Source organism: Phalacrocorax carbo, chromosome Z (genome assembly GCF_963921805.1).
Source record: "Phalacrocorax carbo chromosome Z, bPhaCar2.1, whole genome shotgun sequence".
NCBI lineage: Eukaryota > Metazoa > Chordata > Aves > Suliformes > Phalacrocoracidae > Phalacrocorax > Phalacrocorax carbo.
In genome coordinates, this window is record NC_087548.1 from 69539789 (window position 1) to 69563678 (window position 23890).

At 46.1% G+C, this 23890-nt stretch overlaps 1 protein-coding gene across 1 annotated transcript in view; it reads left to right on the forward strand.

The window, feature by feature from the left end:
- Window positions 1-23890, forward strand: part of CORO2A (coronin 2A) — a 60793-nt gene that overhangs the window by 32333 nt on the left and 4570 nt on the right. The window contains exons 2-9 of the mRNA XM_064438451.1: window positions 5448-5648; window positions 11250-11366; window positions 16679-16828; window positions 17377-17556; window positions 18735-18851; window positions 20552-20656; window positions 20995-21091; window positions 22861-22973. Of these exons, the coding sequence (XP_064294521.1) occupies window positions 5448-5648; window positions 11250-11366; window positions 16679-16828; window positions 17377-17556; window positions 18735-18851; window positions 20552-20656; window positions 20995-21091; window positions 22861-22973 (1080 nt within the window). The remainder of the gene's footprint in view (window positions 1-5447; window positions 5649-11249; window positions 11367-16678; window positions 16829-17376; window positions 17557-18734; window positions 18852-20551; window positions 20657-20994; window positions 21092-22860; window positions 22974-23890) is intronic.

Sequence of the window (23890 nt, forward strand, 5' to 3'; positions counted from 1 at the left end):
ACTGGGGAGCCCAGAACTGGACCCAGCACTCCACGTTTGTCTCACCAGTGCCAAATGGAAGGGAAGGATCACCTCCCTCAACTTGCTGGCAAAACTCCTCCTAATACAGTCCAGGAAGCCATTGGCTTTCTTTGCTCCAAGGGCACATTGCTGGTGCCTCATGGTCAGCTTGTTGTCCACCTGGACCCACAGGCTGTTTCTGCAAAGCTGCTTTGCTGGCAGTTGACACCCAGCATATAATGGTGCATGGAGTTATTCCTCCATAGGTACACGACTTGGCTCTTCCCCTTGTTGAACTTCACAAGGTTACTGTATGCCTGTTTCTCCAGCCTGTTGAGGTCCCTCTGGTTGGCAGCACAACCTTCTGGTGTATCAGCCACTCCTCCCCGTTTTGTGTCTTCTGCAAACTTGCTGAGGGTACATTCCACCCTATCATCCAGATCATTAGTGAAAATCTTAGGCAGCAGTGACCCCAGTGTCCACTGCTGGGGTACACCACTGGAGTCCGGCTTCTATGTGGACTTCGTGCTGCTCATCACAAGCCTTTGAGACCAGGAGTTCAACCAGTTTACAGTCTACCTCAGAGCCAGCTTAGCTAGTCTGTAGTTCATCCATTTTGAGGCTGTTATAGGAGACAGTGTCAAAAGCCCTGTTAATCTAGAGATAAACTATGTCCAAATCTTCCTTGCCTTGGACTTCCCATAGGTCTCAGGGACCCTGGGTACCTTAAGGACCACCTTAGCAACCAAGGCTGGGGTTAAAAAGGCATTCAGTGCCTGCCTCAGCCTTTTCTGTGTCCTTTGTCATGAGAGCTCATGCCCCGTTCTTCAGCAGGCCCACGTTTTTCCTGATTGTCCTTTTACTGCTGTGGTACCTGTGGGAACCTTTCTTGTTGCCCTTCACATCCCATGTCATACTCAACTCTAGGTGGGCTTTAGCTCTCCTGAGCCCAGCCCTGCATATTTGGACAGTAGATGCCTTCTTTTGCCTGGTGTCCCTGTCTGCTCTTCTGCACTATGGGTAGCAGTAAAGGAGGGGATACCTGGAAGGAAACCAAATAATTTTGGCTGGCAAAACCTGAAAACAGAGAAGAGGGAATGAACTTTTAGAAATGGGGAAGGAGGAGCCTGCAGGGAACACTGAGCAGAAGCTCCTAGCTGAGCCCCAACACCCAAGGATGGGCCCTGAATGCCCAGGGCTCTGGCTGGGATCTGTGAGCAGAGGGGGGCAGATGTAGCCCTGTGACTGTCAGGATCTCCGCGTCCAGCTCCTTTTTCCTCTGGAAGTGGGAGCCTGTGTGACCAGGGGGTTGGTGAGGGGTACTGCAGCATGGTGGGGCCTTGAATAAGGAGAGGTAGGTGGAAAGTGCAGCCAGAGCCTCAGCAGCTTTGGAAGAACTGAGAAAAGTTACTTGTACACCAGGGTCTCCTGCTTGCCATGGGAAGATGGGGGAGATGGGGATCCTGTGGAGGTCCTTATGCCTCCTGCTCTAGGGAGGATTTTGCAGCTAGCTCGCTGTGGCCTGTGGAGTCAGCTCTGATGATGCTGCAGTCCCCTGCTGCCCCCTGCCCTCAGCAGTGAGAGAACCTGCCTCCTAATGTCGGGGTTGTAGGCAAGGGTGGGGCACAGAAAGAGTGAGATGAACATGGAAACTGTCAGTGCGGTACAGTTTGGGCAGGTTAGTTTGATGTGAAGTTAGCCGAAGTGGAGTGTGGGGGTCATCTGGGAGCTCAAAGACCTCTGTGGAGAAGGTGGGGACTGCTCTGCTGCAGGACTCCCCAGGATGGGAGGGGATTCAAGGTGGGCTTGCATCCAAGAGTGAATGGTGAGAAATGCTGCCTGTGGCCCAGGTGGCCATCTGTGCTCACTGCCAGGAAGCTGTTTCCATTCTGCGAGGAAGCTGTTTTGATTCGCTGACAACCTTGAAGGGATGGAGAGTAACACTGGGAAGACTAGTTGTCTCTGCCTGGTACAGGGGTGCAGCAGATAACTTTATGCTGGTTTTCTGAACCAGGCACTTGGGAGCTGCTCAAATACAGCCCTGTCGATAAATGTTTTTCTCAGCCCAGCTCTTTCCAGCTTCCCCATCTGGGATGCTGCTTGGCTCTCTGTGTGGCTCGCTGCAGCTGTGTTCAGAAGTGGCACCTGGCACTTCTGCATTGCAGATGTGTCATGGCACTTTGGGCCACATCACAGCTCCTTCTGGGAGCAGGAGATATATCAGAAGATGCCTCTCTGGCCAGCCCCTCTGCTCCACCTTCAGCCCTGGAGAGTGGACATGGCATGCAGTCATATATTCTGTCCTGGGAACAAATACAGCATTGTGTCTAGCAGAAGAAAGAGTGGAAGGTGGTCAAGATGGTTGAAGTACCAGGTGAGGAGTGAATAAACTAAACCCTTCCTTCCAGGACAGTAGAGGGAGGAAGAGGAGAAGTGTCTGGAAAACCTGTTGCTTTAAGAACAAAACTAGGAGGAGACTTGTAGCTGTAGACTGAGACCCATTCTGCCCTGCCATGCAAGCACAGGAGCTGCGAAAAGAGACTGGGCCAGGATTGCTAATGGAAAAGTGCTACCAGTGGCCTGTGACTGGTACCTACATTGTTGTGACAGCAGTGGAAGGGCAGATCTGGGCAAGCTGCATAAAGGCAGAGTACATTGGGGACCTACTTGGGGTATAAGTATCTCTGTAGTCCTTTTAGTACCTAATGTGTTCAGTATTGCACCTGCATTTATATATAGTACAGCATTTGGTGCATTGAGAGCTCTGATGGAGAACTTCTAGGAGTGATGACCTCTTTCGTCTGCACAGATCCTTTTGTAGGCACCGTAGCTTGCACCCTCTGATAGCTGAGATCTGCCAGAGCCCTGGCTGTGCTGTTCTCATTAACAGCCATCTGGAAGATCACCTCTTGCTGAAGAACCATATCTTGTCCACTGCGTGGCTTGTAGCAGACAGGCTGTACACACATGGGCTTATTTTATTTTGTGAAGATGTGAGCTTTTTCACTTGTAAATTATAAATTTTCAGTATGATTTGGTGGCACTGTGCCCTTGTTTTCCCCAGTTCAGCTTCCTGTCAGAGCAGGACTATTATGGACATTAGAACAATGAGGGTATGGCTTTGTCTAATCAAGTCATGAAAGGATTTCCAGCAACGGAGACATATCTCTACTCAAGCAACCTCTAGTGCAGAATACTCTCCACACTCCTTCCAAAGAAGTTTTTCCTAATGTCCATGTGACTGCTTTGTTTGGAATCAGCGTTTCCCATGGTACCAGACTCAGTTTGCTGATGCTGCACCTATTGAGGCTGTTTTTTGCCATATTTTATCCAAGAGCTTTTTCTTTTACTGCTGAGCTCTCTGCTGTGCTTGCAATCATGTCAAGAGGGACACTGTTCCGCTGGGACTGTTTTTGCTAATTTTATTATATTCCCAGTCATATCTTGCCTTGCTGTCTGAACTGTAGGTGCTTTGAACTCCATTCCAGTGGCAGTTGAACCTTAATGCTACAAATTAAAATAGGAGAGAGCTGTCTTTCCTAAGTACTGTCCAAACTTGGGTATTTAATTCCTTTTATTTCCTTTATTCCTTACTTGCTGTTAATATTTTACAGATCATCTGCATGTGCCAAGGCACAGGGTTTTTCCCCGCCCCGCTCCCCAGTGTGAGTGAACCTAATTACCAAAGCTATAATAAGCATGAAGTTGTTTGAGAACACTGCACCTGTGAGGCTGTTTGAGGAGCTAGCTAGTTGCATGTAACCTCAGCTTTCCTTCTGCCTGTGAACATCCATTCTTCCAAGATTAACATACCAGGATCACCGCTTTCTTTTTTCAAATAACTTGCATTTCTTTAGTTTTGTTTGGGATAAGTAGCCCTCACTGTATCAAAGATCCTTTCCACCTAATATTTTCTGCACAAGGAACTTAATCAGCTAAGAATATGGACAAATGCAGGGTTGACATAGGTAAAACATGCCAGGGTAAAAGTAAGCAACAAAAATGACTGTGAAAGCAACTGGTGATCTGCCAAGGCTGACTTTTTAGAGGCATGAAGGTGGGGTTGGCTCTGAGCTGTGCCAGTAGACTGGGAGGAGGCAGGGAATAGGACAAGACTTGTGCACTAGTACTCCTTATTCACAGTGCAAATCTTTCAGTGATGTCAGATGTGAGCTTGGTGGATCTTTGTGTTGGTGGGTGCTTGTAAAGCTGCAGATCGACTGCTCAGGGTCAAGCAATACAGATTCCTAGTTTGTAATAGTCATCCCAGGAGGATGCAATACCGTGCCAGCAACAAACACATTTTGGTTTAGAATTGCTTAGAGTCCTGCTTGTCAGGTGATGATACACTTGGCTTCCTGCCATTGAGTGCAAGCTTCCCTTCAAACACTTACCCACGTAAGTGAGTAGTCTAAGTCTTGCTGTAACTCAAAAGCTGCTTGGTTGGGCTCTGCTCTCAAACTGGAGTATTGATCCAGCATCACTGATAATACTGTCCACCAAATGTACATCAAACAGATTGATATGGAGCAAAACTAAGCCCTCTCCAGTCTTTGCCTATACTCCCAGCTGATTGTGTGGGACTCTCTTTCACCCATAACCTTCTTTCCTGATCTGCATTTCTTTTCCTTTGAGCAGTAGGATCTTCTCACCATCCCTGCCATGTGCCTTTTACTGTCTAGGTCTTGTAGAAAGAGCAGGAGTTAATAATCTGAATTGGCTTTTCTGCCCAACACTGGTAGTGTCCTATTTGAAATCAGTTGCATCAGTTCCATTAAGCTTCACTGCCCTCTGTGGGAACAGATTCTTGTGTTAAGCATGCTTTATATATCTCATTTAAACAACATGTAAAATGCTGTCTGTCAGAGGGCAGTTATAAACCAGACATGCAGAAAGCCATTGTCAGTGGGGAAAAAATTAACAGGTGGCCATAACTTTTCCTGTGATCTGGCAAACCTCTTTTTTTCCCTTCATGTGTGCAAAATTAGACTTGTTTTTGTCCTGAACCACCTGAGGGCAAAGCATGCATCCGGAGTGGCTTGTTCACTTGCCAAGCTTTCCTCACCCAAAATGTTGTGTCTTTCATGCTTCCTGAGCTGTGTGCTACTGGGATTCATCTCCTCTTAAATTTGCTGCCATGTGGCCCTGTCCCAGTGATAGGGACTGGTGGTGTATTCACAGCCCAGCTGGCTGATGAAGACAGCTGTCTTTTCTCCTCTGCATCTCTCTCACCATCAGAAACATCCAATGGGTACAGAGACAGGTCATGCCAAAGGGGTGAACATCAGCAGAGGAAAATGCAGCTGCCACTTGCTGGCTGAGGGTTGGTGCTAGGAGCCCAAATGGGGAGGGTGAGCCTGTGCTGGGGAGAGGAGGGTGGGGGTCTGCAAGCCTTGCTGGGACAGCCAGTCCTTATGTCATGGGGTGTTGTGTTTCTCCCCTTGCAGATGTCGTGGCACCCACAGTACCGCAGTTCCAAGTTCCGTCATGTGTATGGCAAAGCTGCCAGCAAGGAGAAGTGCTATGACTGCGTGCCTATCACCCGCAACGTCCACGACAACCACTTCTGTGCTGTGAATCCACACTTCATTGCAGTAGTGACCGAGTGTGCCGGCGGGGGGGCCTTCCTCGTCATTCCCATCCACCAGGTGAGCTCTGCTGAGGCAAGCTGGCTTTTGCGAATGCCTTAAGAGGCTGGAGGAGAGCTGGGCTTTCTAGGGAGCTAGATCACATAGAGGATATTCAGTTAATGTTGTTGCCCATATCACAGAATGATGGAAGGGTCCCCAGATGCCCTGGCAAGTGATTCTTGGGATATGTGTACTTATATATCTTACATTGCTGCTTGCAAATTTTTAACACCTTCCTTCATAACTCATTTGCCTTTCTTGTATAATCAGCAGGAACTGTGCTATTCAGGTATTTGTCTCCTAGGAGAAATTGCAAATAAAAAAGCAGTTAGTAGATACAGAGGGCAAAACCGAAAGGTGCTTTAGTGGCATGGCTTCAGCTGTTACCAAAGGAGAATATGGTAGGTTTTGCTCTACCTTCCCTTCTGTGAAAGTGGAGATATGGTTATCAGGCAATGAACCTCTTAAGCTTTAAGCACTGATGCTGGTAAACCTTCCCTTTCAGAAACAAATCCCATGTTTATGGGTTTTGGTAACTTAGGGATCTGATGAGAGGGAGAAGCTGTCTGTCTGATGTTTATTGCTTCAGAAAAATTAGGCATGCACTAATGTGGATTAACTTCAATATGAGATTATGAGCTCTCTGGAATCAGGGAAGAACAGATGAAAGGCAAAAGTTCAGCCTTTAATTAAAAGTTAATTGATGGTGTTACTGCAATGCCACTTTTTCAATATATATTTGCTAAGGATGAAAGTGAACTAGCTGTGCTTGAAGAACCTAGCCCAGTTTCCAGCCCTTCTAGACTTTTGTTTATTTAGCTCCTTTACAGCTGGTGCTGTTCAGAGACGGTCCTTCTAAAATTAATCACTACCCTGTTTTTCTTGACTGAGTCACTTCTGCCCCCTCGACCATGATCTGTTGAGGCTGAAGAACTTGTCTTTATCACAGAGCTGCATCTATAAGCAGGCAGCTGTTGACTATGGGACATAGGGTGGGACCCAGCTCTCAAAGTGTTGGCAAAACGAGCTGAAGGTGCTTGCACTGCTTACTATTAATTGTTCTGTCTTCCCACCTCCTCTCAGCTTGGCTACTCTTTAGTTGTAATTCTTCCATTCTTAACACCTGCTTAGGTACTCCACCTGTATCTGAAATACTGCTTGCAGAAGTCAAAGGCATTGTAGAAATAGAAGATATAGAAAAGGATAATTAAAGCAATTTCAATAAAAATGTGAAGTTGCTTTCATTCGAGGAAAGACTTCAGTTAGGCCTCAATCAGTCTGGGAAAAAAGACAAATGAGTGAGATATGTAAAACTGTGAAGAGTGTGGGGAAGAAGCGTAAGAAGCAATTCTTCTTGATTTGTGTGGCGAAGGGGATCCTGGAGACCAGGGAGCGGACCGTTAGCAGCAGATGTAAACGCTTCTGCAGTTGAGATGTGGAGCTCGCTGCTCCAAATGCTGGTGAGCCCAGAAGAATTAAGTGGTTTAAAACAGGATGGACTTATGGAGAGGAGTTGGTTTTTGGACTGTATTTGTTCAGATGTGGGTCCCGTAGTTCAAGAAGTCCCTGAGGGTTGACCTCTGGTGTTAGACTGGGGAAAGGGTATGTACGTGCTGGACTTCGTACAGCTGTTCTCTGAATATCTGTTCCTGATCCATGCTGGGGGTGAAGAGCGGTCTCAGCCACTTGCAGAAAGGGGTTCCCTGAGTCTGAGGGCTGTGATACCAGTTACTTTTTTTCACTATATACTTCCAAACCAATGCCACTTGGTGAAAAGTGGCAGCTTTCAACTTGTCCTCCTGGTGGTGGTATTTGTGGCTGCCACCTCCTGTTGTGGTGACCCATGGTAGACAGCATACTGTGCCTCCTTGCTTGTTTGTTGTGCTCCACTTCTGCTGTGTCGTGGACATCAACCTCTGTCATCTCTCCTTGAATAAATACCACTTCTTGCCTCCTGCACCATTCTTCCTCTCTGAGAGCCTGGGGGTGAGGTAAGGTTGGCAGCAGCCAGGGTTATGTAGGGAAAGAGCGTTTTGCCATAGATACCCTCCTTTCAGCAGGCCTTTGCATTCAGCCTGAAGAAGAATTAGTTGAATATTTGCCACCACTTGGAGAATAGTCTTCTCTAGCAGGATGTGTCCTCATGAAGAGGTGCTACAGAAGCCAGCTGGGTGGAACAACAGCACATCCACCAGGCTGTGGCCACAGGGGCTGCCTGGATTCCCAGAACAGCCTTTGTAAATCTTGCAAGTCCGAGGAGAATGAGCTCAGTGACTGTAACTGGGAGATGAGCTGCCTTCCCACAGTGCGGCCAGGGTGTAGATTGGTGTCTGACACAGATGTGTTGGGGAAGTCCATGCACCACATGCCAAGGAAAGATCTTAACTCAGAGGGCAATTTTGCGGCCTTCCTTTGAAAGACAAAAGCCTGCCTTTTTCCTTCTCTGATGACCAAACTTGTTTAAGACTATTTTCCCAAAAGCAGGATTGTTCACCCTGTGTGCAAAACACCAGATTACACACAGAGCAGAGTTATTTTATTAATTTCATATTTGCCCAAAGATGGGTGCTAGGTGGTAACTCCACAAAGCTAGCACACTGCTAGCTATAAGGTATTTATCTTGTGTTATGATTAGCAAAAACCTGCCTAAATTAATATTCATTGGTTAATAATTATCATCTCATCTGCTGTTGGTTAGCTATATTTTAATTAGCGTCGCTAGCTTTGTAAATTAGGGTGCATGCTTCTTACAGGAGCGGGGAGGCAATGCTTCTCAATCCTGAATTGAGTCGGTGGTTGCGATGTCCCCTTGCTGACTTTACCTTTTCCCTAGCTATCACATTTTTGACTGACTTCATACTTTATCACCCAGCTTTTGGCATCTTCTGAGGTGGGATGTTCCCTTTTATCAGTGTCTCAGTTCTTCAAGGATATAGTAATAAAAAAAATGCTTCCTTATTTCTCAATTCCCTCCTCTGACTGCCGGATTCTGTTTTGCAAAGCTCACATGGTCCATTGCTATTACTTACTGGAAAATTTAATTTTCTGTGGGATATCAAGACTGTATCTGTCTCTTCTTTTGCAGCATAAAGCAAAGGGATAGCAAAATGAGAAAAAGTCCTGAGAGACAGGGAGATATTTGTGTCCAAGGCATTGCAGTCTCCAGTCTTTCAATGCCAGCACCAGGTGTGAAAGGGAGGACATCTCTGTAGTTGTGTAGACCTCCTGGACACAAATCCTGCTCCCTTCTCTCTGAGGGCAAGAACTATGAAATTAAACCTGTGATGACCCCATCAGGCCATACCTAACTGACGCAATATGCGAGAGCTCTGGTGTCCTGTGATGATGACAAGGTGTGTTAGTGCCCTTTGGAGAAGACCTGAGAAGTAGTGCTGACCCATCTCATGGTAATGTACCCTGTACAAATCTGCTGGGGGAGTTTTAACAGCTGTTCCACTAGAAGTAGTTTTCATCAAGAAACTCCAAGTTTGCCTACTTTTCAGAAATGCTGGGAGTTTAGAAAGTGAGTGGTTGAAAAATTACTCAATTTCAAGCTCTGGAAGTAACTGTGGAAGGCAAGTGCCTCTGCATGAATGACAACACATCTAGTTACTGAAATAGTTTTTGGTCTGTGGAGTGAAATTTCTCCCACACATGAAGAGCTTTACTTCCACATGCAGATGTGTGTCTGAGACCAACAGACCTACTTGCCATATATGTTTGCTTGCAGCCTGGGGGTTCATGTGTTGTGGGTCCTGCTCTGTCCCAGGGCTGCAGCATTGCATTGGGGCAGGTGGGACTGGTGGTCGGGAGGGCAAGGGCTCCTTTTCCAGCCCCAGCTGAGCCTGCTGGGGATATGAGGATAGGAAAGCCTTGCAGGATGGGTGAGGCAGAGCAGGCTCAGGGCAGCCTGGGAGTCTCCATAATGGAGCGGGGAGCAGATAGGCAGCCAGCTCTGGGAGGGGCGGGTTCCCATAGGGATCAAGGGATCCCTGTGGAGCTGGCTGCCCAGCCCATTGAGTTGCCAGCTTGAAACCAAGCCCTGAAGCCTGCAAAAGGACACTGTGGGCAGGGGAACGCTGCTTATTAAAGGACTTTTATCTCTCTTCTGCCTTCCCAAGTCACTTTGTATTGTTGATGTTACAGAAGAGAACTGTTTTAGACTGTATTCCAAAAAAGCAGTGTCTTTTACATTTCAAAGTCCTGTGGGTGTTCAGTTTAAAGCAGGTTAGTCCCAGTCATGTGACCAACTTTCCAGTGAAGCCAGAATAGTTACACATCGTGTCTTGTTCTGCATTTGAAACTGTACAAATTTTCAAGGCTGGGAAAATGACATCCCAGCCACATCCAGGTTAGGGCCAGCACTGATTCCCCTCTGCTGTGCACTCTTAAGGCCCACCTCTGGGGAGGTGCAGGGAGTACACCAACAGAAGTGTCCGCTTTCCAGGAGAGCGTGCATTTGAATTAATTTTGATTTACGATTCTTCCAGGTGGGATAAAAGCAAGCAGGTAAGCATAAGCAGCTTGCCACCATGTCTCTCTCCTTAGGTGACTAACCTTTGCTCTTGGACAGATGTCTGGGTTGCAAGGTGGTTCCTGGAGCTTGCCATGCTTTTCCTGCTCCTGACAGGGAGAAGCAAGTGCTGCTCCAATGTTAATAAATTCCCCAGCACCCTTCCTAGCACATAATAAATAAACCGACTTGACTTTGTAGCAGAGTCTGTGCCTGCAATATGGGTTTATCCTGGTGCAACACAGCCCCCGTGTGGCACAAGGCCCTCAATACCCCTTAGTGCACTTTATGCAGGATTTTTACCGGTGAAGATGATGCCCAAACATGGCATTTTTTTCGCGAGTCTGGACTGCTGATTGAATCTGGTGAATGACTGGATTTGAACACCATCAGAGAAAAACAGATAACTTGTTGAAAGAAAAACTGCATTTGTAATTTGTGTCACAAGTGTTTTTTTGCTTGAAAACTAAAATAAAATCTAGCTGATGAGGTTAAAAATAAAAGCTAAAACTTTTTTTTTCCTGCTTATATGAAATATCTTCTGAAAGAGATTGTATTTTTTTTCCCCCAAGATTTTTTAAAAAATGTGGAAGATTCAACTCATTCATACATGTTCCCTCTCTAAGTTTTATTCTGGTGTCTGAAACACATACTGTCTTCTAACTTCAGCAGTCCCAGTTGCTGCATGTGTACAGATTTCTTGATGGCAATGTGAACTTAGGAGGCCCTGAGCACTCCTTTTTCAGTGGTATCATCAATCAAGACTTGCCTTGCAGGGACAGCAAAACTCCTTTCTCAACAGATAGACTGTGCCAGGACATTTAACAGGCTGCCCAGGGAGGCTGTGGAGTCTCCTTCCCTGGAGACATTCAAAACCCACCTGGATGCGTTCCTGTGCCCCCTGCTCTGGGTGTGCCTGCTCAAGCAGGGGGGTTGGATGAGATGATCTCTAGAGGTCCCTTCCAACCCCTACCATTCTGTGATTCTGTGATTTGGAGCATAACAAGCGGAACAAGGTCTCTTGCTGGATTGGGCTTGGATCGTCCTTGAAAATGTCCTTTAATTCCATGGCTCACCTTAGGTTTGATTGTATTTGTTTTTTTCAGACAGGCAAGCTGGACCCACATTACCCCAAAATATGTGGCCACAAAGGGAGTGTTCTGGACATCAAATGGAACCCATTCAATGACTTTGTAATAGCTTCATGTTCAGAAGATACCACAGTAAGTTTATCAGCTTGTACTCTGTGTTATTACCTGGTTAATGTGGGTTTTGGGGAAAAGAAATTAAAAAAGAAACCAAAAGGCCCATGGATGAGATGTGAAAGCATATATATATATATACTTATAAAACAGGTAAGAGTAAGATTCCTGTCTTTCTTTTGAGGTCACACCTGTGTGGTCCCTTCCAGATGATGTATCAAAATCAGTGTGAAGAGAAAGATCTGTTTTGTGGGGTCTTACATCTTTTTGCCTGTGTTTGCATGAGAAAAACAGAATAAGAATTTAAAATGGAATGACTATTCAAGTTTAATCACTATGAAACTCTTCCTTTTCTTTAGAATAAAAGCTTCCACACACATAATCTGGAACAGCTATTTCTGATTAATTCCCTGCAGAGCAGGTTTGAGCTTGTTACTGCACTCAGTTACTCTGTAAAGACATGCTGGATCAGTTATGGGGTAGCTGAGGAATCTGTGTCATACTATTCTGCAAAAAGCATAAAAGAAATGAACATTTTCCTACTGAAACCACAGAAAGACTCCAGAGATACAAAGGTTCATGCTATTTCAAACCTATAACAAGATATTGAATATATCACATCACATCTAAGTTTTAAGCAATAAGTGGTTTGGCTGAAGTTAGTATAATTAAGATGTAGTCATATATTTTACTTCAGTGAAGGTGCAGACTAGTTATTAGGAATTGAAAGATTCAGTTCATGTTTGTAAGGGACAGTTTAGCCCGTATTTACCCACTGAAAGGGTGCTTTCTATGTCCTGTCAAAGGTGTGATGTTGGCCTCTGTGATAGCTGGGATATTTGACTAACTACTGTGCTTTATTGCAGAGATCCCACATGTTTTCTCCCACTGGGTATATTTGCCCTCCGCTACACAGCATCAGGGAGGTTTTCCGTGTCATTTCTGCCAGCCCTGCCTTGGTGCACATCCTCTGCCATTTCAGCTCTGTCAAAAATCACTCTTGAATTGGGAATCTATGCTTTCCGAATTGTCCTTCCTGTTTAGTGACTTGCCTTTGCTTCTTTGAATATTCATGTCTTTTTTGAAGGCTTCTTTCAATTTCTGGCTGCCCATGAGGGTTTTGTTTTATCTTCCAACCTGTATGCCAGGTTTTCATGCTGTCTTATAAAGGACTTGTGGCAGAAAGACACCACCATGACCTCTTTTTTCAGCCTCAGATGAGGAATGAGCACAAACTTTGAAGCTTCCTGCTGTGGTTACAGAATCACAGAACCATTCACGTTGAAAGGGAGCTTGGGTAGTCTCTACCTCCACTGCAGGTCTGTGGAGCTGAGTCTTGAAAACCTCCAAGGATGGAGTTTTCACCACCTCTCTGGAGAACCTGTTCCTGTTCTTCACTGCTGCCATGGGGAAGTTGTTTTCCTTGTGTGCAGTCAGAACCTCCCTAGTGTAGTGACGTGTGGCACTATTTTGTCAGTAATCTTGCAAGTACTGAAGGCTTCTATCAGTTCACTCTGAAGCTGTATCTTCTCCAGAATGATCAAGGCTATCTCCATCAGCTTCTCCTCACAGGGCAAGTGCTGCAGCCTCCTGAGCATCCTAGTGGCCTCCATTGGATGCACTTAAGTTTATCAGCATCTTTCTTGAACTGGGAGGTACAAAACTGGTTGCAGTATTCCAGCTGTTGTTTAAAGATTGCTAATTAAAGGGGAAAACCACTTCCCTTGATCTAGTGGCTATCTCCCTGTTGTTCCAGACTAGGATGTTGCTTTTTTTCACCCCTGCCAGGGCATGCTGCTGGGTCATATTTATTCTAATTGTCTACCAGGACGCTGGGGTCTATGCAGAAGGGCTGCTCTCTGTCAGCGTTCTTTTCCAATTTTCTATGGAAACTTGGCACTGGATCATTCTTCAGGCTACAGAATGGAAACACTGAGCTCGTCACTGGTCTCAGCACCAAAAGTTGTTCTAAGAAGTCATGCTGTTTGTGACTGTACTTTTTTTTTTTTTTTTTTTTGGTATTACCTCCCATCATCATCTTGGCACCAGGAAATGGGAGGATCTTAGGGGGCCCCTGCATGGTGACACAGTGTAGGGACACTTCTACCCTTGCTGCTAAGTAGTGAGTACAGCAGGCTGTGTTTCTTAGTGGGACCGTCTTTCCTGGTATCTGGTAGCTACACCTGTGGAGGTCTCTTAGTCCAAGCCCTGCTCAAGGCAGGCCAGATGAATCAGGTTGCTCCAAGCCTTCTCCAGATGAGTTGGGAAGATCTTGAAGGCTACAGATCCCATGGCCTCACTGGGCCCTTCTTCCAGGGGTTGAGTGCCATTCTAAGGAAAATAGGGCTCCTCTGATCTCCAGAGAGTGCCCATATTGCTATTTGTGTCCATTGCCTTCGGTGCTCTCCTTGTCAAAGAGTCTAGCTCAGTCTTCTATGTGCCTTCCTGCAATGTCGTTGAAGAGCAGCCAGAAGAGTTTACCTTTGCCTTCTCACTCCCAGACTGAACAAGTTATTTTCTTTCCAGCTGTGCTCAGATTTTATGTGCTTCCATCCCCTTCTCATCTCAGTGGCGGCTGTTGGACTCACTCTGTGTGGTCAACATCTTACTTGTCCTGGCCTGAGCTGGAGAGCTCAGATTGAACATACTGTTGGGACATCTCCACAGCAACACTTTCTCTGTTCTGAGAGAAGTATGAGGAAGTTTTTGGGGTCCCAGAGTTGTCCACCATTCCCACTGGGCTGGACATAACAGGCAAAGACTTCCTTGCAGCCTGTTTTAAAGGCCTGGAGCTCTCTGCCATTTCTGAGCATTAGCATAAGCTAATATTCTGGCATGTGTGCCGGGATGCATCTGACTGCTCTTACTGTGCTGGGTCTCCCTGGAACTTTTGAGGAAGGCCACAAGCTTATGTGAAGATGGTGGAAATTTCCCATCACCCACATTCCTCAGAGGTTTTTTGACCATTAACCAGACTTTATGGAGCTTGCCTTGGTGGTACTACAGCTATCTTTTGTGGCATGTAGCTGAATCATGTAGAATGGTACTTTTGGGGACTGGAGTGGATGGATAGTCAATGTGAACACCCAGTGCCCTTTCCAGTTCCCACTGCTGCTTCAGGCAGGCTTAGGACTGAGGCTAATACAAGTGGCCAGGAGCTGAGAGTTTGAACAGCATGGGGAGAGGGTTTATCCTCTTACCCCTTTTGTTCCTTTTGGCAAATCATCAGTCCTGTATGCATTCAGCTTGCTGAAGATCTTCCCTGTGGTTAGAGGGGCAACTCTGTACCTTTTGCTTTGTTTTGTCAGGTTTTCTTTCAAGGTGCAGCAGGGTATGTGGCTTGTGGATTGTTCCTGTTTGGCCTGTCAGGTCTGGCTCCAAGACCTGCTTCTTCTGCACACTAAGCACTGTCAACTGGGCATCACCAGCAGAGATAAAAATAGTAATCTTTAGGTAAAGATGCAGTGATAAAGAAGTCATCATCCCACTCTACTCAGCGCTTGTCAGGCCACACCTGGAGTGCTGTGTACAGTTCTGGTCCCCGCTATGCAAAAAAGGGGTCCAGAGAAGGGCCACCAAGATGATCAAAGGACTGGGAAGGCTGCCATATAAGGATAGGCTGGGAGAACAGGGTTTGTTCAGCCTTGAGAAAAGGAGGCTCAGAGGGGACCTCCTCACCATGTACCAGTACTTAAGGGGTAGCTACAAAGAAGATGGAGGCTCCCTTTTTACACGGAGTCCCATGAAGAGGACAAGGGGGAATGGACACAAGTTGCTCTTGGGGAGATTCCAATTGGACACGAGAGGGAAATTTTTCACAGTGAGGACAGTCACCATTGGAATAATCTCCCCAGGGAAGTGGTTGACTTGGCCACGTTGGCCACCTTCAAGAGTCGTCTGGACAGGGTGCTGGGCCCTCTTGTTTAGACTCTGCTCTTCCTAGAAAGGTTGGACTAGATGATCCCTGAGGTCCCTTCCAACCTGGGATTCTGTGAATTTCTGCCATTTAATGCATCCTGAGATTCTAGCCGGGGCCTTTTCCCTGCTTTTACCACCAACGATTTCATAGCATGGGGAGTGAATGGTTCATTCTAGGCAGTTGTTCTTAGTGTGAACACAACCTATTTTTCCCTTTCCTACTCTCTCAGCCCCATTCCTTTAGTCATAGCTGTTGAAGCTGTAAAGCGTGATGCTTTCTCTTACCACTGTAGAAGTTCATCTGGAGGCTACTGGACCCTATGGTCCTTAGGTTTCTGATGGGCTTGATTCCTTAGTGGGATAAACACTGTTGAGAAGGGTGCTCATGATCTCTCCCAGCAGGTCCCAGAATTTGTGCCTCTCCTTTGGTTTAGAAAGGTGTGATCCTCATCAGCCAAAAACTGGGAGAGTTGGGCAGGTGTAGATAATTTCCACAAACACTCTGCTTCAAAGAGCATTTCCCTTTTGCTTCAGGTTAAGTCCTAGAAAAATCACGACAACCACAATAATTTTAATTGAGCCAAAGCATTAATTATCTGTTAACATCCTAAATACTTGTGCTTCTAGGGTTAGTGTGAGAAAGACTCTTTCATTTTATCTGCACAGGTTCAGCCTCTTTTGCAGGTTTCCTCTGTTGTCTTATTCCACCCCAGAAGGGCAGAGGATTTTTGTCTTCAAGCAGCATCCTTCTAGAAGAACCCAGGGCTGCAGGTAGACCTCTTATGAGACTGCATGCTCCCAGGGTTGAGTGACTTCAGCGTGGTGCTGCCCAGTCTCTCTGCTCAGGGCATCTGCTGTGTGGCCACCTGGATGGGCTTCGTGTACTTTGGCAAGTGGCTGTGACATTTGCAAAGCATTCAGCACTGGTGCAGTTTTCTAGGGGACAAACAGTCCTACAGCTGTCATCTGATCAGGGGAGTTCTCGGCTCTTTTCCCAGGTAGCATTGAGAGGATGGCTGCTTGGATCAATCACTGCTGTAATATCTTCTGGGACTCTGCTGAAATTTATTGCATATTTGTTTAGGAAGTTTGTTAGGAGGCAAGGTCTGCAAGATATGTGCTTTACTTCTTCCCCTTGGGAATAATTTTCTGAAATTGTGCTGACAGCTTAAGGGTTGAAATCCAAGTTACAACAAACTGGTAAAACTGCTGGGTAAAGAGTGAGGGCAAAGAGGAGTCTTCAAGCCCACAGAAAAGTAAAGGTACTGATTTAAAGGACTGGCATTCAATAAAGCCAGAAACATTCCTATTCACTACCAAGGGAATAATAATACCAAGGGAATAACACTTACTGGTAAGTTTCAAATTAGCTTCTTACTCAGGAATCTCATAAAGACCCATCCTGTGCCATTCAGGTTAAAATCTGGGACATCCCCAAGCACTTGCTAACAAGAAACATTACCAATCCGAAGAAGGAACTTCTTGGGCATGTTCGAAGAGTGGGCCTCATTGAATGGCATCCGACTGCTTATAACATCCTCTTCAGCTCTGGCTATGACTACAAGGTGGGTCTGTTGTCTGAGGAGCTCTCCTCCTGGGACACCCTAATTGGCAGGGTGTTTTGAAATTTGTTTTAATTTTAAGCTGTAAGATAATACTAAAGAGTTCAGAAGCCTTCTTCAGGGGGAAATTCCATGGTGACCCCAAAGGCAAAAGGACATTCCTACAAGTTCAAAAGGGCTTGCTAATTTTCCAGCCTTCTGATGAACTTCGGTCTACCCTGCCCTCCTCCTTTACTGGATTGGATACAATATGCAATGCCATGCACTTTTGCTTGGCTTCATCTTGTGCTAGTGCAAATATCTGCACTGATGCTGACCATTTTTATGTATAAAATGTGATTGCAAAGGAAATCAGAATATCGGACATTCTGGGCAGACACTGTGTCCCTGATATATTGCTATAAGTACCAGGAATTATTTTAAATGCTGGAGAACAACCACTTATGATGGTAAGATCTGTACATGTAGAGAAGAGAGGAAGAAGTGAATAGGGTACACAAAGTCCCCAGTTGGTCAGGCAGCAAAGGGCTGCTGTTTGTCTTTTGCTCCAGATAATGGTCTGGAACCTTGACACCAAGGAGGCTGTCATCTCGAACCCAGTGAAGATCTTCGATGCTCACAAAGATGTGGTCCTCTCCATGTCATTCAACACAGATGGTAGTCTTCTTGCCACAGCCTGCAGGGACAGAAAGATACGTCTGATAGACCCTCGTTCAGGAGCAGTCCTACAGGTAGGTTGGCTTCAGAGGTTTGTGGTCCAGCTGATCTCACCCCTTGGAGTGTTTCCCCTTCTGTGTAGATTCATCATCATTAAAGAAGATGCAGTTGTGCCTCATGTTGTCCAAGGTACTGGGTGGTGCTATTGCCTTCCACTTTTCATGGAACGCTTGCTGTCATTGTTGAAAACAGGGTTCCTGTATCTTGCTACCGTGCTCCTTGCTTGCTGAAACCCTTTTTGAAGTGCACAGTTTTAATACTGGAGTACTGTGTACAGTTCTGGTCCCCGCTATACAAAAAGGATGTGGACAGGCTGCAAGGGGTCCAGAGAAGGGCCACCAAGATGATCAGAGGACTGGGAAGGCTGCCATATAAGGATAGGCTGGGAGAGCTGGGTTTGTTCAGCCTTGAGAAAAGGAGGCTCAGAGGCGACCTCCTCACCATGTACCAGTACTTAGGGGGTAGCTACAAAGAAGATGGTGGCTCCCTTTTTACACGGAGTCCCATGGAGAGGACAAGGGAGAATGGACACAAGTTGCTCTTGGGGAGATTCCAATTGGACACGAGAGGGAAATTTTTCACAGTGAGGACAGTCACCATTGGAATAATCTCCCCAGGGAAGTGGTTGACTTGGCCACGTTGGCCACCTTCAAGAGTCGTCTGGACAGGGTGCTGGGCCCTCTTGTCTAGACTCTGCTCTTCCTAGAAAGGCTGGAGTAGATGATCCCTGAGGTCCCTTCCCACCTGGGATTCTGTGCTTGTGTAATAGGTTCCTCTTGCAGTTCTCTGTGGGGCACCTTGGGGAGGGCTTGTAGATATCGGGTGGACAGGTGGATGCAAATGTACATCTATCCCACTTCCAGGGTTGTTCTTGTTGCCTGTCAGATGGTAAGGTGAAACTGACTGTGTTTTGTAGGTATTTGCACAGATATGTGTACTCAGAAAGTCCTGCCTACAACAATAGGGATTACCCTCTTGCAAGTCAATAGTTAGATTGATTGGACTTTTGGGAATGTTCCTGAAATGTTTAGGCCACCTTTCTTGGATCCCCATGAAAACCTGCTCACTGTAGTTCAGCCAGGCTGAGCAGATCTTTCAGAAGTGACTGAATCAGAAGTCTCATGTAACATGAAATGTAGCTATGCATCAGGTGCTGTGTCTTACTCACGCAGCGTCCTTTCTTTTCCTATAGGAAGCCAGCTACAAGTCTCACAAAGTGAATAAAGTCTTGTTCCTTGGAAACATGAAAAAGCTGTTCTCTACTGGAACGTCTCGGTGGAATAATAGGCAAATTGCATTATGGGATCAAGTGAGTTGGACCAGCAATCTTAACAATACCATCCTCAGCTTTCTCTCTTTTGCTATCCCTGTAACTTTTCCACCTGCCAAATATCTGAGAATTGGTTTATATCAGCAATTCAGAAGTGATCTGTCAAATTCTTAATGGGTGATAGGTCTTACTGCTACCACACAGTTAAATGAATATGAGTTTCTGAAGAAGCTTTCAAAGCTTTTAGCATAGAAAGCCACCAGAACAAAGAGAATGCTGTGCCCACTATGGCAAGAAATCATTGAAAGGGCCCGTGGGTGGTCACTGTAGCTCTGACTTAAAAGCAGCCCTACTGGTCTTACTGGCAAGTTGTTACTGCTGCTGGAAAGAGAAATGAGCTCTAGGCAGAGCCTACTCAGATGAAGCCCTCAATGGAGAAAAAGATGTGGGGTGTGTTTGATTTCTGATGATTCCTGACAGTAGAGTATTCAGGTAGCACTTATTGGTCACTTCCAAGACATGATGTATTATGACAGCTGCTAGCCTTATGGAATCATGCTTTCTTCTACTCCTCTCATATGCACTGAGGTGCTTTTCCTTTGTCAGCATCTCACTTTGTCCCTCCATGTCAACCACCTTGTGGCACAATCTTTTGCCTCTTTGTTGTGCTGTCCCCTTTGTACACCAACTATGATTTGCCATTTAGCAATGTTTGGACATGGCTTCTTTGCATATGTGAGAGGGAATGTACTGTGCTGTGGTCTGAAGGCTTGCCACAAAGCTGAGCAGTGCTCTGACACACCATGGGTCTCAGATGGGTTTCACTGCCTTCAGAGCTGCTGGAGGAGCTGGCCACACTTAGTTTGAGAACACAGTGGGAAGGCCTGAGGGGCCAGGTGTGTGCAGCCTCTTAGGGACAGGCATTGGCACAGGACCTGCCCAGGAGGCATCTTTTTGAGGTCCACATCCACGCATATCATTATCACATCTAAAAAGAAGCTATGGCTTTCTGGAGCCTGTAGCAGGGCAGTTCTGCAGGACAAAGTATGTGTTAACCCTGTGCTAAATACATATCGATGTGACAGTAGCCACAATGGCAGCCATGGGGTGCCATACTCTGCCCCATTACTCCTCCCAACATTGATCCCTTCAGCAGTGCAGGCATAGCTTTGTATAAGACATGCCAGCCTTATGTACAGAGTGGTGTGCTATGTCATCCTGCGTGGCTTACCTGCAAAAGGCCAATGGGAGTTTTTTCCCTTGCAATGGACACTTTCCCACCTGCTTGGCTGATATAGACTATTCTTGTGGTGGGTGGTGCAGTATTGAGGAGGTATTTCCTTCATTAGAGGTAGTGAGGGAGCATGAGTAATTCAGTGTGTGATGCGTACATGACCCACAGGCTCCTCCATCTCCCTCAACCTGGTGGGCCACGTAGAGGCAGGCAGTGTCTTTTATCGTATCTACCCCCGAAATGTCATCAAAGTCCCTGAGATATTCTGGTGGTAGGAACTGATGTCCTGAAGTGCTGCACTCAGACAAGAGCCAGGGACAGAGCACCCACTTCCCACCCATAGAGCTTTGAAGAAGTCCTCTCCTCAGGGCAGCTGGCCATTGCCTAGGATCATTACAGAGCTGTGCTCAAATGCTGCTGCCTTTTGGGGTTCAGGTAAGGTGTCCCTGACATGTGGTGACTGACAGGTGATCACATCAGTCTGTTTTTCCTGTGTCTTGCCCAGGATGACCTTTCTGTGCCTTTATTGGAGGAGGATCTTGATGGCTCCTCGGGACTCCTGTTTCCCTTCTATGACTCAGACACACACATGCTTTATGTGGTGGGAAAGGTAAGTGCTTTCCATGTCATCAAATGCTGTCCTGTCTGATTCTTCTCCTGGTCTGTGTTGCGTCATGCTGAAGTCAAAGATGCTCCTGAAGCATGTTAACCTGAGCATATAGGCTGATGGGATGGGGCCTGAGGGTGCTGCAACATCAGGCTGTGTTTGCCACTGAAGATGTACCATGATTACTGTGGTGAGGTACACTGTAGAGCCCTAACTTCCCCACATAGGGGTAAACAGTTGGTTCATTCCTGACCCTGCATGGCTTCTGGGGCCAGGCATTCTTCTCAGATCCTCATGCTGAACAGCAGATCTTGGCTCATGTTCATTTTCTTTGCCTTTAGGGTGATGGGAATATACGGTACTATGAGATAAGCCCTGAGAAACCATACCTGAACTACCTGATGGAATATCGTTCTCATTTACCACAGAAGGGAATTGGTGAGTGGCAGTGTATTTCTACTGTTATAAGAGCATGGTGGCTTCTTTGTTTTAGAGGCTGTTGGGAGTCCAGGACAATCCAAAATATCACTTAGAAAATCGAGTGGGTCAGATTCCAGTCTCCACCTAGATTTACAGGTGCACAACAGTCAGCTTGGCCCAGCTCACCTGTATATCACAGTTGGTATTACAGGGTCACAGCCTGGAGGGATTCCTTCTGACCAGGGGGGCATGGGCTAGGCAGCTTTACCAGTCACTGCTGTGTCCCCTCTCACATATCTGGTATAGGTGGAAGGAAGGATGGTCTGGATTTAAAGGTGGAAGATGCTCCTTGCCCATTGTGAAACTGCTCCAAGATTTTTGGCAATGAACTCTGTTGACTTTGTTTCCACTCTGGGATTTCTCTGGTAATGGGTGCTCCACATTTTAACGCCTTCAGTCTTATTGCTTGCCTACCTTCTCCTGTACTGGCATTTCACATTTATAGATAGACCTGCTGTGATTAGGTCACCTCTTCTCCACTGGAGACCCTTGCTTATGAACCCATTGGCATACTACCCACTGTTTAACTCGTTCATCTACAAGATTTGGCTTTCCGCCCTCAGACCCTATTGGTTGCCCTTTTTTGAACCTTCTCCAGTCTACCCTGTAAGCCATATTCCTCTATATACTGACGTGGTTTTAGGACCCCTCCATACTACCTGGGGACACTCCCATTCTTCCAGGACATTGGTACAGATATTCTGCAGCACTGGGTTTTGTGCCTGCAGGTCTTCAAAAAACTGTTATTGGAAAGGAATAAATTATTAAAAAATTAGGTGGAAGATCTCTCTGTTATTCAGCTTTTATAGTCTTTCCATTGTATAGCATCCTGATTTTATGTTGACATAGTCTTTTTAAAAATCATTCCAAGAAAAGGGAGTGTATTTAAAAGGCCTGAGTGGATCAAGTCTAGTTCCCTAACCTGATCTGTTCTGCTGATCAAACATACTGCTAAGGTTATTGCACAAAAGCTTCTCTTCCAGTACTGCCAAAACAAAATACAGCGTAGAAGAGTGGAGTTTAGATTTCCATTTAGATGAATGCATAATGTAGGGAGCAACAGTTCTTCACAAAGAATCTACTGTTTAATGAAGTCATTTGGTATTAGTAGAAAACAAAGTTTCTGTAGGACACCGTGAAGCAAGATGAGGCAATCTCTTTTGACAAGGTAATTGACATTGTTGTAGGCTTTGGACTGTACAAGCTCATGAGAGAGAAATCCACTGAGGTTACCAGGTACTTAAAGACCTTGTGTGGCTTAGCCAGTCCCTGAAAAACAAATGGTGCTGTCTGGCAGATGGGACAGTGTTGCAGGGAGGATACTGGGCTGGAAGGGATTTCAGCCTGACCCATATAGCTATTCTGGAGTTGTTTAGGTGTCCTGAAATCCCTTCGTGATGATCCTGACAGTCAAATCCTGTGGTGTAACCTGCCAGTTATGCTCAGTCCTGGTCACTGTATTTGCACCTCATGAGAATGAATAAGGAACAAGACGCTTAGAGCAAAAGCACAGACCCTGTGTGTAACTCTGTGGTCTGACAGAAAAAAAATTTTTCAGTCTCATTATTTGTGCCACTGAGCCGGTTTTGGGTGCAGATTTCAAACCATGCTGCTGTGGAGCTGAAGCTGTGACTCCTTTTGTTGTTTCATGACCCTTTTTCTATGGTGGATGACATTAACTTTCCTAGGGAGATTTATACCCCATTTGTTTCATGCTGTCCCACCAGGAATGATGCCAAAGAGAGGCCTTGAAGTGTCAGCTTGTGAGATTTTCCGTTTCTACAAACTGATCCCAACTAAAAATCTGATTGAGCCTGTCTCCATGATTGTGCCTCGACGGGTAAGTTAACCTTAGGTCATGTTCTTGTCTGGGACAGTTATCAGTGAAAAAGAGGGCAGTGCCTATTCTCTGTGATTCTCGGGGACAGAAGAGTAGGTAGAACAAGTGATTTTTCACTCTACTGGTCTGAGGGACAAAACTAGTCAGTTTGTGGGGCAGCCCTGCCAACAAACGCTGGCTGGGGAACTGAGGGGCTATGTGTCTGTGTAATGGCTGACTTTCTAAGACTTGCTCACTGATCTGCTCTGCTTGGGTGCAACTGTCAGGTCAACTAGCTGGCTGTAAACTTCCTCAGTTGGTGGCATCTATTTGACATACTGCCAAAAGAGAGAGAGGGGTTGGGGATGATGTTGGGTGACATGAAAATCTCCTTACTGTGGGAAGAAGAATTGCTCTGGGAAAAAGGGGACAGTGGGTTCCCAGGTTTCTACCCAGTGGGTACAAGCGTGATACAGACAGTTGTTCTGCAGCATGTAAGGCATGACCCTTTGCACTGAGAGTGATGTAGAAGTAAGTCTTAGGGCTGGTATGGCTAGAGATTGACCCAGGTCTTGAACCTGTAGCTAGCCAAGGTAGCTCCCATGTCACCTTGTGAGCAAAGGTACATCATAAATGTCAGCACTGTGCCCTGTACTTCCAGGAACACTGGAAGGTATGAGTGCCTGAATTCAGAGAGGCAGCAGAGCTAATGCTCATTGCAACTACCAGTCAGGTATCTCCATCATTATTTCCTTGGCCAGTTTCTGTCAGGAGATGATTGGCTGATGACGTGAGACTTGGGTCCATCCTTCATATCCACTTCTTCATCGTCAGGAACCCTGAGCTGATGAGAGTTAGGTTAGCCAGTGTTGCCAAGCTTGCCCAGTCTGTTGTCTGGATGTGTAAAGGCCTTACTGTCAGGAACTAAGCCAAAACCT